This window comes from Babylonia areolata, chromosome 19 (assembly GCF_041734735.1).
Source record: "Babylonia areolata isolate BAREFJ2019XMU chromosome 19, ASM4173473v1, whole genome shotgun sequence".
NCBI lineage: Eukaryota > Metazoa > Mollusca > Gastropoda > Neogastropoda > Buccinidae > Babylonia > Babylonia areolata.
In genome coordinates, this window is record NC_134894.1 from 38,586,276 (window position 1) to 38,605,053 (window position 18,778).

At 37.0% G+C, this 18,778-nt stretch overlaps 2 protein-coding genes across 4 annotated transcripts in view; one reads left to right on the top strand and one right to left on the bottom strand.

Annotated features, from left to right (window-relative positions):
* The window catches only part of LOC143293679 (ras-related protein Ral-a-like), a 30,301-nt gene extending 15,917 nt beyond the window's left edge, over window positions 1–14,384 (bottom strand). For all 3 annotated transcript variants that reach the window (XM_076604838.1, XM_076604837.1, XM_076604836.1), the window contains exons 1-3: window positions 14,291–14,384; window positions 5,522–5,662; window positions 4,567–4,775 (exon numbers count right to left, since the gene is read on the bottom strand). In XM_076604838.1, coding sequence (XP_076460953.1) covers window positions 4,567–4,775; window positions 5,522–5,629 — 317 coding nt within the window. In that variant the 5' untranslated portion in view covers window positions 5,630–5,662; window positions 14,291–14,384. The remainder of the gene's footprint in view (window positions 1–4,566; window positions 4,776–5,521; window positions 5,663–14,290) is intronic.
* A 48-nt stretch (window positions 14,385–14,432) lies between these two features.
* The window catches only part of LOC143293681 (uncharacterized), a 34,535-nt gene continuing 30,189 nt past the window's right edge, over window positions 14,433–18,778 (top strand). The window contains exons 1-2 of the mRNA XM_076604839.1: window positions 14,433–14,721; window positions 17,956–18,077. Of these exons, the coding sequence (XP_076460954.1) occupies window positions 14,664–14,721; window positions 17,956–18,077 (180 nt within the window). The 5' untranslated portion in view covers window positions 14,433–14,663. The remainder of the gene's footprint in view (window positions 14,722–17,955; window positions 18,078–18,778) is intronic.

Sequence of the window (18,778 nt, forward strand, 5' to 3'; positions counted from 1 at the left end):
TGAGTATCACAACTGAGTCTTGAAGGTCTTGCCTCTCTTGCTCTATGTATTTATCAATTCCATGCTTTCCTGGCGGTGAACACTGCAGTCCACCACAGAAACCACTAGTATCTCCACAGCTTCCACCCCCCCCCCCCCCGCCCCCCTCTCCCATGCCTTCCACCCTCTCTCAAGGTCCACTCAGCTGGGCCAGTTTCCTCAGGATAATGAAAAGACTACACGGTATATGTGTATTCAGATTAAAACTGGTGTGACAGTCTTCATGCCTCAAACACACACACACACACAGAGGCACGCACGCACACACACACCAACTACCATATTGAGTTACTCCTAGTTAAGAAGATTTGAGACCCCCACCCCCCAAAAAACAACAATACATGTATTATGTAAAAAAACAAACAAACTTATATGTGCATGAACATGAACTTCAGACTATAAACACAAACAGTAAAAAAAAAAAAAAAAAAAAAAAAAAAAAAAAAAGAGGAACAAGGAAACATGCACGTGTAAGAAACTTTGAAACCATGCAAACCCAAATCCTCTAATATGCTTCTTCGTTGTTGTGTCTATTTTCTCCACACACATTCTTTCGTCAGCCCTGAAGAGGATTAAAGTTTACAGAGGGAAGCTGCTTCAGCTCAAACAGATGGGAAACAGACGCCTGTTGATCAAGTTTTCTGTAAGCAAGTCTTAGACTTTAATTTTCTCATCCTTCTGCTTACCACTCAAGAGACCTCAAGACTTCTTAAGTTCTATGCACAAAAGCATGAGAAAGCACTGACTTACAAAACAAACCTTGGAAGTTGAAACAAATAAAAGCAAAAATGAAACACACACACACACACACACAGAATAAAAACCAAAAAAAATCAGGTACTAACGATACTGAACCAATGCCAGTTGTTGCCAGATTTAATCTGAAATCTACTAATAATCATGTAGAGATGTATTCAGGAAAAGAAATAGTGCATTTAAAACTTTTTTTATTTAAAGCAAGAGAGAGAGAGAGTGAGAGAAGAAAAAGAGAGCAAGAGAGGGGATAAAATGGGGGCAAGGGGATCTTAAAGCAACAGAATGAAGTTGGAGGAAATAAAACTAAACAGTGAACACAATAAAATATTTATACTACACCTACACAATTATGACAAAAGCACCATGCATTGAATTTAGTAACATGATTCAAAAGAAGAAAAAAAAAAACTGCAACACAATTATTCCATGTACTGTGGGGCCTAATCCTGCTGTTTTCTTTACACTCCACTCCCACCTTAAGCTCTCAGCCAACCCATTGTCTGCTGAAGGAACAACATAGCACTGAAGCCAGTCATAGTGATGTCACTTGCGACTGTTGTGCATTGGTAGACTGAGCACTACAATGCATCTGTGTGCAGATGTCTACCTACATTTAACCCCAGACATGTCCACACACATTTTCCCATCTTCGCACGAAGAATGATGGTGATTGATGATAATAACTTAGTGCAGCTGTGCGAGCTCTGCCCACTTACCACCTCACCTGCTGTTGCAGCCTCACATTAAAAAAAAAAAAGAAAAAAAAAAGAGAAAAATTATAAAGTTACAAATCATTAAAAACTTACACAGCTGAGAGTGAAAATGCGATCTCGCGAGGTAAAATATGCAAATGGCGTAGACAGGATAACGAAAGGGTGGGACATATAAAGAAAGAGCCAGAAGGTCTGAAAGAGCTAAATGATTTAAAAAATCAAAAACATGAGGTCCGAAGTCAAATGATAAACAGATCAATGCCATGGATGAGGCACCTGACTGGGTGATGTCTGCAGAACTGAAACTACCCATGAACTGTGTGAATTTAAGAAATGATTGTAATGTTACAGCCTTTCTTCTTCTTCTTCTTCTGCGTTCGTGGGCTGCAACTCCCACGTTCACTCGTACGCACACGAGTGGGCTTTTACGTGTATGACCGTTTTTACCCCACCATGTAGGCAGCCATACTCTGTTTTCGGGGGTGTTACAGCCTTTCAAATGCGAGATTCCAAATTCAGAGTAGAAATATCCCTTAGCAACAATAACACAGACAAAACAACCCAGAATACAAATTAGTAATTTGTAAAAGAATGATTGTAATGTGTATATTTGATTTTATAAACATTTTACTAAGTATTATGCAGTCTATCACTCTATGCATAAGAATGACTGTTGGTTGTATAACACAGACAAGCACAACAGTGGAAGTAAGAGCAGGGCAGACATGTTTATTTCCACAGAAAACAGATCAGCTGCTAGCTGTTCCAGACACTGTCCGGTCTGGCTTCTGCCTGGCAAACTGCCAGCCAGCAACCCCAAACTCAGACAGCACCAGTCCTACATGGATTTCACAAACTTCTGCTGCTGTGGGTGCACAGGGCAGAACAGGTACCAGTTGCTCCCTTGACCCCTCACCTCTGTTTACTCAACCCCCAATATTAGTTAGGGAGCTGATCTTCATGGTGCTGGAAGCTTGTCTTCTTCTATTTTTATCACCGCTGCACCTCTAACACCTGTCCTGATGGTGCAGACCTCTGTAGGTTTGCAAAGGACTTTCTGGTAGCATTGCTGGAATGGACCGGCTGGCTGGCAGAAGAGTATCTCAGAAGGGCAGAGAGAATGAGGTAGATAACAAAAGGGAAAAAAACAACAAACTCAACTAAACAGGCTCTGTTATTGTTACTTTCATGTTAGTACACAGGCTAGTGAAGATGCTGGCGAGAGGGAATGGGAGGGAAAACAGTGCAGTAGGTGATGACATGAAACTGGCATCCCAGTATCACACTGCCGTCTAATTTTGATGACAGTAACACTTGTTCCTCAGATTATGCGGCACACCTGGGAACTGAACTGCTGGTGCAACTCCCAACCAACTGAATTCAGCAGGTGTAATCTTACCACTCGTGGTGGCCATAAATCTATTACAAGATCCACTTGAATGGGAGTGCATTACAGTTCTCTGTGCCTGTCACTGAACACTATGCACTCAAACACGTCTTAAAAGTGATCAAGGCACACTGACTACTGTTATGTCATTTTGGTTTGAGGGATATTTGTTAAATTAAGTCTGTTGCTTTTTTCTTTTTTTTTTAAAGGATTTACAGAAACAATCTTTTTTTATGCTGCACTCCAACTTCTCGCAGTCACAGGAAGAGTTCAATGGCACCAACATATAATTTTGGAACTAAAAGCTCAGACATTGTAGATCAGTTTAATTTTTTTTTTTTTTAAATTACTCTATTCTCTGAGTACAGAAAGGGATGGAAGAAAGGAAGAAACATCATTTCAATATAGTGTACTTTGTAAATAAAATATTTGAGGTTTGAGGTTTTTAACAGTGAATTTTATTTTATCTTTTTTGACTTCATAAAAAGTATCTGTATGCCTGTGTGTATGTGAATTTCAGGAGAGAGACAAGAGAGATCATAGAGAATCCACACATACAAACACAGACAAAGGCAGAAAGTGAGACAGAAACTGAGAAAGAGCGAGTCTGAGACGATAAGATGTTTTTAGATGTTATATTCAATTCCCATGACTAAGTACCTCCTGCTGAATTATATAAAAATATGCATTATACACGTTCTGATATCAGCAGATGAAATATCAGCTTTGCACACTTGCAGACATATATTGTGCATCCAGTAATTCAGAAGAACAAACAAAAAAACGAACAAACAAACAAAAAATCAGATGTTATTTTTAAAAATCTAATGTAAAACAACTTTCCCAGTAAAAACAAAACAAACCAAAACAACCCCAACAACTGAAAACATATCTGAAGAGCTTTATCTGCTGTCCCACAAAACCAGCTGAGATTTGGCACCTCTAATTTAAGACCTTGATGGAAGTTATCTTTGTTGGTGACATCTCTCACAGTATGAACATCTTCACTTCTAAACACACTGAATTCATGTCATTAGTAAAAAGCACAATCACACACTGAAAGAACATCCTTGTCATTAATACCAAAATTAGTTTGGATGTTATGCAGTTTATTATCTTGGTTCACCACCTTCTGTAAATTCATCAAGTCATTGTTTATCACCAAAATCCTTTAACAGAAATAAATCCATCCTTGCACAATGTCACATTTTCAAACTAATTGATCATTTCTATGCAGTTCTCAGTAATACTACTTCTTCGTTCATGGGCTGCAACTCCAGTGTTCACTCTATGTACACGAATGGGCTTTTATCTGAATGGCCGTTTTTTACCCGGTCATGTAGGCTTTCAGCAGTACACCTGCTGCTTGGTGACAAAGATAAAGAACCATAAAAAAGGAAAAAGGTTTTGGAACAAAGGACTTTACAGATGGCTGGACTTCTTACAAAAACACACATATACACCAAGGCTCTACAAATTCTTAGCAAACTATATAACTAATCTTCCCCAAGTTCTTAATTTCAAAGATGATCAGATAATCACACCCCCTCACTTTTCCCTGGGCTCCCAAACTACCCCTTCTACCCCTAATCATCCCTCATCCCAACAAATCAGGGTGATTACAACCGAATCACCTTGTTTACAAGGCCATACATACTAGGCTTGACTAACCTGAATTCTTGAGTTGCTTGGAAGGACTCCTGCTCTTTGATTGAAAACACACAGAGAAAGCCCTCCCCTGTGCGGAAATAGTTATCACGAATAGCAGCATAATCTTCCTGGCCAGCGGTGTCCAAGATGTCTATCTGAACTTCCTCGCCATCCAGCACTACCTTTTTTCTGTACGAGTCTGCTTTCGTGGGCTCGTAGTCTTCCACAAACTGAAAACAAAAACAGGAACAGCATGTGTTTAGTAACAGGACAGGTCTAAAAAAACAAAACAAAACAAAAACTTTTATCAAATGAAACTACAATCTTCATCTTGAAGTTTTAACAACCATAACTGTTGTAATACTGTGACACAAGAAAGTAAACAAGCATGGGTTGCTCCGAGAAAAAGCAGTTGTATCCGGACCAAAACAAAAACCTTAAAGTAAAACAATGCCCTTTGAATATATGAGAATTAAATATATTAAATATTTCCATGTGCAATCCAAGGAATGCTCAAAAAGAATAACTGGACATCATATGACTTCAAATATGCATTTTTGAAAAGAACTGACGACGCAGTACACGAAAAACTAAGAAAATTAACAGCCATCATGGATGGTAATGTGGAAGTCTTAAATGTTATTGCAATGAACACAAGTAATGAGAAACAATGATTGTGGAAGTGAGGAGCAAGTGAAAGACCACTGAATCTGGCTGACACACTGTGACAATGTTATTGAAGAAGTTGAAGATTTTCTGATCAGTAATATTATCATTCATTTCAAGCTGTTTGTTTGATATTTGGACTGCTTCAAGTTCAAGGATGGAGTAATTTCAACTCATAATCAGTTAAACATAATGAATCTATGACTGATTGACTCAGATAAAAACAACAAAAAACCATGAAATTACATGGAAATAAAAAGGAAAAAAAAGAAAAAAAAAAAAAAAGAAAAAGAAAAGAAAATGGACTAACCTCATCATACATGAACTGTAGAGTGAGTGCCGACTTCCCCACACCACCACTCCCTACCATTATCACTTTGTGAATCACCGCAGGCTGCTGAGTCTTGGTTTTGGACATTGTGCTTGGCTGCTGTCCTCCAAACGTCCAACACTGAAACAGCCCAAAATCAAATGTTTTTTGGGTTGTTTTTTTTAAACAATTTATTTTGTGCATCTGAAAGACAAATGAAATGTAAAACACGAGCATGATGGACTAAAAAAGGAATGTAAAAGCTTTAGTTTCTTCCCTTTAGTTTAAATGACTTCTTTTAGCACAGGACCTGACAGATTTTTCCCCCCCTTTTTCTCTTCTTCTTATCAAAGGTGGGAAAAAACATGCATATTACTGTGCTCACAAAGACCCAAGTGGAACTCAATCTGGTCTCCAGTCTAATGCAATAGCCCTAACATCTGGTGCAAATGGAACAGGATCTTCAACTGACATGTATACAATAATCAATTATGGTAACAAGAAATGCTGACCCTATATACAGTCATGCCACACCATCCACATTCCCCTCCCTGGCTCCTGCTCACACTCAAACTCAGGCATGCATGAATAGCACATCGTGCCTGATGTGAATGATCTAGCACTTTTCGTGACTTAAAAGGACACAACTAAGCCAGCAGCATACATTTTCTCTTTTCTGATGTCATTAACATGTCTCTCATCAAAATGTGAAGGCTAAGTCCTGTTCACACAATACAGAATTAAAACTGAAAGTAAATGCAAGAGTAACAAATACCAGGAAATAATCAAGGACTCAAGGAACTGATATAAAACCAAACAGGATCAGGTGTCAGGTATATTCTACCAAGGCAGTCTCAACCCCTTTGAGGTCTGAAAGCAAGATGGTGAAATGGTTGATGGTGTGGCTCCAAATTTACTCAACATACACTGATACAGAATGGAATTCCCATGGCCCATAATACTTTCAATGATTTAAAAAAAAAAAAAAAAAAAAAGAGTGGGGAGGGCAGGGGGGGCATAGTCAATTGAATGGGGCGATAAACTGAGGTACTGTGTATGTATTTAACTCATGTAAAATAACCGTCATAAAAATAACGCATGTAAAATAACCCTACTGTTCCTTCCCTTGAATCAGTCCTTAATGAATGACTGAAATGATAGTTTAAAGACAGTCATTTTTATATAGATCTCTTAGTTTGACCTGTTAAGTTCAACTGTTCAAGATTTCGCCTTAAGGTCAATTTATAACCACTTCCTGAGAACAATTCTGTTGGGTGCTATCATTCCTTGATTACTTCAGCAAGAGATTTTTTCTAGATAATCCAAAACCTAGTACAAGTAGACATTGTGAATGCAAGGTCGTTGTGCCACATTTTAACCCAGTTAAGAAATGAGGGCATGTATTGTGTTCCATGATGGACTATTAAACCTGAACGCCCTTCCCCTCCACTCCAACCCCCTTATAAAAAACAACCAGCTATTAGTAGTACTGTTGAACAGATGTCTGTTGTCAAGTAAACATTGAACAAAATACACACATCCTCTTAACTGTGCTATCACATAAACACTGACAGAGAAACTCAGAAATCTCTAGAACATAAAACAAACACAAACAGACTAAGGAGAATCGACTGGTTTAAATACAGATACAGAAATCCATTACTTGATTTGTGCAAAGATAAAATACAAATAAACTGACGAGTACATTGAAAAATGAGCATAAAAAAGTATCACACAAACCACCCAAATGCACATAAATAAAAATATCACACACAGTCCCTCTCCTCCTATCTCAAACCCACAAACTCTTCCATGTCCTCCCCCTCAGAACCCCCCTCTCACCTCTCTGTGTCTAAACCCCTTCCCCACTCTGCTCCCCCTCATCCCCCATCTTCATTCCCCAAGCTCCCATCCTAACAAGAACACATTAACCAGTTGAGTGCCTATAAGATGCCAGCTGATGTGCTGCAAAAAGTGTTGCCATAGTGCCAAAAAAGATGTCCACAGACGTCCTGCATGTATTTTTATTTTTCATTTAAATTTGGGTACAATAAACATAAAGAATAAATCAGTAAATGGTTAGTTTAATGTTTCCGGATTATAAAAATACTATTTAAGTGAGCATCTGTCAGGTGGAAGACCTCTTTTTTCTCAGTAATGATTTGCTAACTGGACCACTTGGAGCGCACATGTAAAGGTTCGTCTCAAATGCCAAAAAGGCTTTGGACACTTCGTTAAGTGAAGACAGTAGTCCCAGTCAGCGGAAGTACACAATTTTGCAAATTGTGCTGATGATTATGTATGAATATAATGATGAGAGATGGATGTGTCTTGCCTTATGATTGGATCAAAGTTGAAGGTGATGACAATGAGTCGAATGAGTGACGAAACTGACAATGTCAATATCCAACTCTTTCTTCAGTCTATCCATCCAATCAGACATTTCTGAGCAAGTGACCATGACTGACAGTGAAGGCATGGTACTTTCACATATTTTGAGAATTGGGGAAGTGATGCAAGACAATAAGTTGAAGGCCAAACAGAGGGTGGGTTACTTAAAGTGGATGGTCCAGCTGTCAATTGTCTTTTCAGTGTTCAAGTGCTGGGATTGACAACAGCCAATCATCCAAAATTTTCTTGAAAACCAGTTGACAGACAATGGGAATCATGTGTTCTTTTACTTTTTCATGCTTTTTTGCCACTGATCAGATGACAGATTTAAACAAAGAAAAGACAAACCGGATGCACAGCGGTCACTTTGTCGGTTACAACCAGGAGGAAGGGAATATCACCAAAGCACTCTCTCCTCTAAAGGGGGATGCTCATCGGTATAAAAACAGCTTGACGGCTCACTCTGAGAACGTGACTGAATTTATTTTGACCAAACCCACATGTCACTGCTGGGACAGTTATTCACTTAAATTACAAGTGTGGTGACAGTTATCATAAACTAATAAACCGTTTTCTTTTGCAGGTATATATCAAACAATAAACACACTATTTTCAGAGCGCTGTAATTTGTTTTCCTTCTGGGTGCAATTCTGTGAAGGTTGTAATAAACTTTTTAATGCCTAATAATCATCTTCATAAAAAAAAAGTTCATTTTGAAATGCCTGAATAGTTATCCAGATTCAAATAAATAAGGAAAAACGTCCAGATTTTGAATCTATTCATTTTCCTTCCAAATCTCCTATAGTTTTTGTGCTAGAGTTCTTGAAATTTATTCTCCTGAATCCTCAAATTCCCTGGCAAGGGGAGAGCACTTCTTTTTTAAAAATTTATTTATTTATTTATTTTTTTTAAATACAAAATTCTATGGCACTGAACTGGTTACAATTAATTCTAAAATCAAACACCAACTACATAATAAATATAGTTCAAAACCAATATCAATAATAACCAGGTGTACAGGTACTCAGGCACACACTCCCAATTGCCATCCCAACCATCCACACAATTACGTCTGTACACAAGGCGATCATTGTTTATCTCATAGGAAATAATGATGGCAAAAGATTGAATGTGAATATTAAATACATTACTGATAATTAAACACACAAAATTTAATGAGTAAAGAAAAAACATTAAAAAAAAAAAAAAAAATCAACCAGTAAAAAATGAAAGGAGAGAGAGAAAGAAAAAAAGAGGAACAAAAGTATGCATGCACAAATTTATCAGAATGTACTGACAGTGACATATATTTATGTGTTAATTTCAATTTTCATTAATAAATATCAATATATGATCATTTCATTGCATTTGTGTAATGGTGGGTCTTAATCTAATATCTATCATCACTACATATGCATCCACCATTAAAAAAAAAGTTTTTTTTAACAAAAATAAACTCTCTTATTAAGTTATTTGTGTTCCATGTTGTAAGTGCAACAAATATCTGTGGGTTTTTTGGGTTTTTTTGTGTAGGAATAATAATAAACTTTACTCACTACAGCAGCGTGTGCATGGTTAAAGTCTAAAACTTGTGGAAAAGGCATGGACAGTGTGTTAACTTAGAATTTCTAAGAAAATGTGTGCTTATGTGTGTGGTGTGTATAAATTGATCTTTTTCTTTGTCAGTATGTATTCAGTACTGTCTGTATGTGCATGTGGGAGCATGTCATACTTGTATGCACATTCATGCGTGTGTGAATATATCCTAGTGTGCTGTCCAAGTGTATGTGAATTTTCACCTGCATTGTTAATTGCTGTATACTACTTTCTCACTGCAGGGGTTGTTTGGTTGTTTGTTTTTTAATTTTATTTTCATTTTTATCATAATTATGTTTTACTTGCTTTTGTTTGGTGCACCAGATTCTACCCCCTGGAACTTTATGACTACCTTTCAATGAATGATTCATAGCTCCCTAAAGACATCCTATGCTAGGTTGCAACAGAACTAGCCAGAATGTGGCTTGGTAAGGGGAGTTCAAGATGAGTGGTGTGAAGGAAGAGCCACTCAGCTGGAGACTGAAAATGAAGCAATCACCTACAACAACAAAAGAACAAAAACTACAAAACGTAAACAAACAGAACATACTGGTCTTAAATTAAAACACAGGTACACTGTTATAAATGACAGTGGAGATGTATTTTTTTCTATTCTGCAGTTTTGGGGGTGGGTGGGGGACTCTCCTATCAACTGTTCTGCTTCAGCGGCATTACTCCCACACTACTTATCTCAAATCCCCAATACGCAGCCACACCCACACTCCTCCTCTCACAGTGTCAGTGCCCATAGCAACAGATTCTCTTCAATGCTCTCAAAGTTTTGTGAACTAAAGAATGACGTATGTGAAAAAACAACAGCAAAACCACTGTTAACAACCTGCAATTTTGACTGCAACTGTTCAAATGCATATGCTTAGAACTAGTTAGCAATGCCTTAATAAGCATGTGTGTGTGTGTGTGTGTGTGTGCATGCGTGCGTGCGCGCGTTTGTGTGTGTGTGTGTGCGTGTGAGCGCGTTTGTGTGTGTGTGTGTGCGTGCACACGTGTTTGTGCGTGTGTGTGTGTGCATGCGCGCGCGCGCACGTTTGTGTGTGTGTGCGTGTGAGCGCGTTTGTGTGTGTGTGTGCGTGCACACGTGTTTGTGCGTGTGTGTGTGTGCATGTGCGCACACGTGCGCATGTACACATATCAGTATAAAAAAACAACAACAAGAAAAAGCAACAAAACCACACATTCTCTAAGTTAAGATTATCATTCACTGGCAGACCATTTCCTTATAAATATAATCGCCACTGATACTTTAACAAGTGAAGAACTGGTCAAAATGACAGCATGATGGTTTAACTGTAGTTACATGTGAACTTGATGGCAGCACCCATCCTTGTCATGATCTCAAGAATGAGAGGGGAATCATGTGTAATGCAGCAAATATACATTTATTTTTATAATTAAATTTAATAATGTTCTTGTATTAACCCTTTCGCTGCCAGGAAAATAAGATTTAAGTGAAATCTATTTGCCAGGTTTTTTAAATATTTTTTTTATTTATACAAAAAATTGGTATATATTTTTAAAAAAATTCTGTGCTCTATGTTACTGGAGAATGACCCATAAAAGTATATATTTTCTGAAAGGTAAATGAATAAAGAATACAAAAGACATGATGTTTTCCCATTTTATATACTTTTAGTGACATGCTGTTGTTCTGAAATCAGTGTTTTGTTTTTTGTCATATTTTGAACTTGTTCTTTACAAACATTAGTCGGGTAATTTGCACTAAAATATCATATTTTCTGGACAAATGGATATCTGCATACACAAAATCATACTAGAACAACCACAATAAAAAAAATATTTAAAAACAGATAGATATACAACGCACTGTGACTTCTGCAAGTGATAATGTGGATGAGAGGCCACGCCCCCTCAGTCTCCACCCCCCTCCTCTTCACCCCTCTCACACTGTCACTTTATCCAGTTCTCATGAGATCAAGTTGGCTGAGTGCCAAGAAAATCGCTCACACTGTCCTGCTAATAATTCAGTAACTTTCTGTCATCTGCTAAGGTTTGCACGGTCGGCATCACTCACTGATAGTCGGCATCACTCACTGATAGTCGTATCTTGGCCACTCTCTTGATTGCTCCCTTTATTTTCTATTAAATCGTCCTATAAATGTTCATCACTGTCTTCTTCGAGTTTACGCTTCAATTCTTTCTGAGCATCAGCAAAAGAAAGCAATCTTGTTTGATTTAGTTCACTATGATCACATGTCTTGAGCACGGCGTCAGTCCGACATTTTGTTGAGCGAGTGAGGAGAGGAGCCAGGCAAAAACTGGGACAGTAACCCAACCAAAACGTTCAAATAAAGGACTGCCTCATGACGTAGATGGGGTTTCTAGCTATGAACAGAATCCAGAAAGATTCCCCAAGCTTAAGCTACTAGCATTTTTGTCAACGAACTGAACGCAAAGCAGGGAAAAGTCAGAATATTTCAATGACAAGTTATCTTGTCATTGTGGCAGCTAAGCGTACATGCTTGCCATGACGAGTTATCTGTTAAAACCTTTCCTGACATGTTCCCTCAGAAAAATTTGACTTCTGCTGATTTGCAACATTATCATAAAATGTGATGGTCAGACTGATTTTATTGGTATCAGTCATCCTGCCCTGCCCATCCACTGGTGGTTGCCAAGAAATGTTTGCCATGGACACAGACACACATATGTGTCTTCAGTCACACAAGACAACCAAAACAGGGTTAAACAGATTACATTAAAAAATCATCTAATATACAGTAGGAATAAAATATTCATTATAAACAAACACACACACACACAACAAACCAACCAACCATTAAGTTACCATTAATTACTTTTAGTTCTACAGAGAAATTACAGAATAATAAACTACATGTATGAATGCATCATTTTATCATTTTTGCTCTTGAAGCATAATGGTAATAAATCAATAATTAAGAATAAAAAGGTAAAACACGCGAACATCTTTGCACTATTAAATCTATTTCTAGATTAACATATCTACTACTACTGCTACTACCAATCAAACAACAATGATCATCAAATGATCAATGAAATAAAATGTAACATGACCAAATAAATTATCATTACCACTGTGATCACTGTGTGATTTTCTGAAAGAAATCCATGAAAAGAAATCTGTGTAGATGCTTGATATCAAATACACAGGTGAAAGATTTGGACATATTTTTGCCAGGCTTAAAATATTGCTGGGGTTAATAACTGGAAACAAAGTCTTGCTCAAGTTGCTGCTAAACATCCAAAATGACCTTTGCATAGCTGACAGGCTATAAATTATCCTTACAAAAATAGTATAGATACAGGATTTAGGTTTCGTGTCAGTCATTGGTCATTAACACAGAATTTTGAAATGACCCATCAATGTGGCAGCCAGCTGGTAACTTGATTCATTAATTTTTCATAAAATTGGTCTTACTATAAGGGCTTTTGTAGATTTCTCTTGTTCTTTTATCATCCTCCAAAACAATCGTGATTGCAGTTTAAAAAATAAAATATAACTGTTATTGTTGTTGCATGGTAGTTCAACATCAAGCAGACAACATTGTGGGGGGAAAAAAATCGAAATTTGAACGTTTACACAAAGGAATCACCCCTTGGGTATTGTGAATACATTGTCCATTTAGATTTCCAACTTTCCCACCAGTCTCCTCAACTGATGGCCTTAATACATGTTGAACATTTCACCGTTATAAACCATCCACATCAATGAACATGATGCCAAAAGGAGACACCTCAGGTTGAGAAAGACAATGTGTTCAGAACAGTTGCAATCTCTTCCAAGCGTCTAGCGAGTATGAATCTGGGGATTTTTTCACTGAGGTGACGGGGCAGGAACAAGGCTGGGTGTCTGTTGATTTTTGGTTGTTTTTTTCCTTGACCCATTAACTTCAATCTAAAAATAACCAATTATTTTGTTATAAAATGTCAAATGACTCATGATGTCCTGAGCCAAAACTGTACTCTGTACCAGGAATGTAGATATCACTATCACACATCAATCAACTGACAAAGTCAACATAAAAAATACAATGACTGATTAGTAATCAACAAAAGTAAGTGCTTCAAGCATCAATTTCATCTAAATGACACACTGAAACAGTGTAAGATTCATAAGTTTTCATATATAATAAAATGCAGACTGTTGATTCCATTCTGATTCAGTCTGGTGGATTGGTGCTAAATAAGTATCCATGTTATATCATACCATATAACTAAAAAAATACCGAATCTTACACTTTGAAGCTGCATGTCATATGAAGAGCTTATGTGAAATGTGACATTACTGAATTTGCCCGTCACACTTAGAAGGAAAATCGTCGTTTTCACGTTGCTATGCTATCGATACTCTGTATCACTATCATTTTATCTCTTGAACTGGAGAAGAGCATCACTCACTGAGTCATTCATCGAGTCAAGATACCACTTCACTTGCACTTGCTCTTTCATTTCACAGACATGTGGACAAAAAACAAGAACGAATAAATACAAAACTGTACCTGCATCTGTAACCTTACAATGTTCAAAGATCCACCGATAAATTAATACAATCCCAAAAACGCGATCTCGATTGTTTGGGCTGTGAGGTATGATAATAAAGCTCGCCCTGCCCCAGGAAATGGAACAAGAGTTTCCGTTCTTTTAACTTTTTAGCAAAAAAACTTTTGGCACAATCATGGGTGTTTGAAATGGGGTTGCCGGCATGAATTTCAAACGAAACTATGGCAAACTATTTACTTAAACCTTTTAGAGAGACACACTTACCTCAAAACTGAAAAAGAACTTCTGATTCTAGAGAAGGTTGAGAAGCATTTGAGGAAGCAACTTTCCCAAACTGGAAATGGCGAGGACCGGTGAGGTGTGCTGGGATTGATGACGTCACGATGACCCAGGCAGTGACCCCGGCTGGGGAAGTGCGTTCTTCAGCGAGATAGAGCGAAATTTTCAGCATTCGTTTGTTTATTTTGGAAAATGATTTGGCTTTTTTTGTTTAAGTATGACATAACTTAAAAGCGTGATGGTTTTACCAATTACTACTGTTGCAAATGTAGCCGAAATTCGGCCATGCATTATCTACAACTGCTAATGAGGCAAGCGTCAAGAGCCCGCTGAGACTGTTTGTTGTGCACAATCAAAGATGGCAGCCACTGTCAGTGGGGCATTCCCTGTTTGTTTGGAGCAAGATCGAGCCAACAGTAAGTATTCAGGCCTGATTCGATGAACATTTAATCATACCAATGTTTCCTCTTTGCTTGCATGTAAACTTCCGAGGCGGTGGTTTGGTGATTTCACACAAGCAGCTGTAAACATTAATTCATGACCTGTTCTTATATTATGCTAAAATTCTAAAATTGGAGTTAACTAGTGTTAATTAACATCAAGGGCAAATAAATAAGCCAGGTGGTTTAATAAAACATGCATCCGCATTTATCTATTCGTTTGGTTACTTGCGATCCGTAGATTTAAGGTTTTGAAACGGTTCGTGTAACATTATACCATGACCCCATTACCCGAGAACGTGTGTACATCCCTCTACAGTCTCAGTGTGTGTGTGTGTGTGTCACTGTGTGTGTGTGTGTGTGTTGAGTCAGGTGAGCCTCACTTTTCACTCTTGTAAAGTCACGTTCAGTGTGTAGTCTTTGTGGAATTAATTTGGCAACATCTGTTGCAGCAACGCTTTACGTTTTGCAGCAGAACTACTTTTCAAGCTGAAATGGCTACTTTGCCAGTGAACTTTCAACAATTGCAGTGTAGATTGTGATGCATTGAGTAATGCATTGAGTATAAATCGGAACTGAACATTTTTAGTGTACATTGTTTATACTTCATCAAACAATAGATAAATAATTTTTGTCTGCTGTTTATGTTCATTTTTCTTAAAAACAACAGCAACAACAAACAACAGCAGCATTGCTGCCTATCATAAGTTTTAGTTTGGGAGCTAGAAGAAAAATTGTTAAATTGTACTACAAAACTGCCAACTACATGTTTAATTTGGTTTGACCAACACTTTTAATCAACATTTTTATTCAGTGCAAACAGTACCAAGCCCCTTGAGAGTTTAGTAGAAAACAAAGTAACTAGAAAGTATTGTGTTACTTTATTATCCTTTCAGTGCTAAACCTATTCTATACACAGTAAGAACTATTCGCCAAAGGATCTTTTAGTAACTTGTAATGAAAAGACAGTTTTTATACATTCTAAAAGTAAATATTTATCATATATACATTCTAAAAGTAAATATTTATCATATAACTTTTGCTTTTCTGATAGGAAAATTCACACGCAATCCAGTGATGACAATTTTACTTAAATTCAAGAACTTTGAGATAGGAATTTCCAGCAATGATGGCATTGATGTGGACTGAGAATTCAGTCATGGGGTACCTTTCTGCACTCCAGAAGAGGATGGAAATTTCAATTTTTGGACACTGAAGGGTTTTTAGTCAGGAGTTGTTTACTTGTTAATACATCATCATTATCAGCATTATTATTATTAGTATTTTGAAACAGCTGTCATCTAGATTTGAATTTTAATTGATTATTTATATCCAGATATTAGAGAATTATTACAGAAATTGTGAACAATAAAAATAACATCATCAAGGTAAAAAAAATCAGATGTGCCAAATCTTAGTTTGTGGAACACCAGACTGAGCTCTTCCTTGAGATATGTTTTCATGGTAATTTTATTCTGATGGAACAATTATTTTACATTAATTTAATTTCTAAACAAGGCACCTGGAATTTTTTCTTATTCTCTGATCCTGGATGTCCCATATCTGCAGTTTGCAGTTTCATCTGCCCACATCAGCATGTGTATACTATAATGTTTATGTGATGCAGTAGGAGAGACTTCGTCATTAGATTTGAATGTTATATTAGGATAGTTTATTCAATATTGTTTTTCTCCCTGACCCTGTGTGTGTTTACATGCTCTCTCTCTCTCTCTCTCTCTCTCTCTCTCTCTCTCTCTCTCTCTCTCTCTCTCTCCAAACCTAATTTTTAAAAACATGAATTTAGTTGCTAAATTACTGATTTTGGATTTCGCTGGAGTTGAACTGAGATGTACTGTATCCATTACAGTTTATGTGCAGAAAGCAAGAATTTGATTGCTGGATATGTTGATTTTTATTCAGGAAGAGGAATTCTTACTGCACCTAACGATGTATAGTACGGTACACTTTTAGCTAAGATCCTTATTTTCCATATCCAGGTTAAAATAAAACAATAAGGGGAAAAAACAACCAAAAGATATGAGTCTTTGCAGTTTGCGTGAGTAGTTTTGTTTTTTAACAGTGATAAGTATTCTTGTTACATTGTCTTGACAAAAGAACAGTTTGTAAAAGAGCTTTCTTTGGTTTTACTTTTGTTTGTTCATTTTAAAAACATATTTACTAATTCAGTTGATGGATGTGGTTTAAAATGAAAATGGTAAACTTAAGGTTTTTAAGATGACTGAAAATGTACACACTTTTGATGTTTTGGATGGAAACTGTGATAAAACTTAAAAGGTTTAATTCCATGATGCAAATAAAAAGTTGTCTGCTAGAATTTCATGTGGTCAGTTGCTGAAACTGATATGGCTGTGTCACCCACCCCATTTCCCCTAACCCAAGCTCATTTACACAATCAGTAACTGAGAAAGTTAGTAATGCAATGTAATGTGTTATGAGACTGGACCAATACAGCTGCTAGATATTCAGTAGCAATTAGCTAGAAATTCAGTCGATTGCAATGACTATCTGGAGCGAAAGAAAGAGAAACATATTTTTTGATGTTTTGTTAGTTGCCAGATTCTTTAATGGGTTCATTGCTGTTTTGCACAGTGTGTTGGTATGTTTGTGTATAAAATTAATTGCATAGCCCTACATCTGAAGTAACAACTTGTATTCATTTCTAAAGTGTTTTGTTTTTCTCAATCAGCTTGGTGATATTAAGCTCACAGTGGATTGCTAAAATACTGGATTCTTGATTAACAGAAAGCCTGGCTGAATTGTGATTTGTGTAATCACCACATGGCACTTGATAGGATAACATGAAAACAGAAAGTGCAAGAAGCTTGTAGAAATGAAACAAAGTAACCCTTCAATGGCTGTGAATGAGCATTCTTGTGTCAGTAATTCTGGAGAGGACGGATGCAGGTTCCTTATTATGGGAATGGGAAATGTGTCATCCTCATTCCTGTCCTTGTGTCAGTACATTCTTTGCCCTGACTAATCGTTTTGAGGCACTGTGCTGATCACGCAGATTGTTAACCAGTGAAGTTATACTTGTGATTATAGACTGTTGAATCATTACCTAGAAAATACAGTCCTTAATTTGTTTTTAAATTTAATTATTATGTTTAAGATTTCTGATGTTTTGAGAAAGGGAGGCATTTACATACAATTTTTAATCTATGTGTGTTCTTTTTATGTATTTCACAGCAGAAGATGGGGAGGCGAAGAAAAAACAAGTAGCACTGATGGAGAAGCTGCGCAGCAAGCGCAGTCCTCAACACAGGTCATGGACTGACAGTCTGATGAAGTCTTTTCGGACCTCAGTTGTGGTGAGTTGCACTGAGAACAGCACATGTTCTGTAGTTGCTAGTAAGTGTGAGCATAGGATGGCATTATCCGGCTGAAAGGTCCTTGCATAACAAGTGTCCTGTAATGCCAGGGTCATGCATTTTACAGTTTTAGAATATCCTGTTCCCTCAGCCACTTGTCAGCTGGCTGATCAACTTTATAAGTAATGCTAACAATTATAGAATTAACTTGATTTATTAACTTAATAAAAATGATGTTTTAATGTTATTTTGATGGCTGACTTCCCTGTAAAGTTTGCCAACAACATTCTAGGATAGGCATGGAGAACATGTACATATCTATGGCCAATAAATGAATAATCTAAGCTGAGCATGAATCAAACTACACATTTGGTGAATGTGACTAAAATTATAATGCTAAGTGAAATAAACAAAAAGCTATTAAGTAAATTAATGGTCAGTTGAACTTGAAGTAATGATAAACTGATTGTTGTTTCAATGGTTTGTATTGCTCTTCTTTGGGTGAGAAAAAAAAGGAAGTTATTTTCTTTGGAATGTACAGTTTCTTTATACTTTCTGAGGTTCTAACATTCCCTCTGTAGCTCCTGTTTATTTTCTGTTTTAATTGTTTGATTGTTTTGTTTCAGTTTCTGTTGTTATGTTTGTATCCTTCAAAGACTGACACATGTACACATATACACATTCTCTTTTTGACTCTTTTC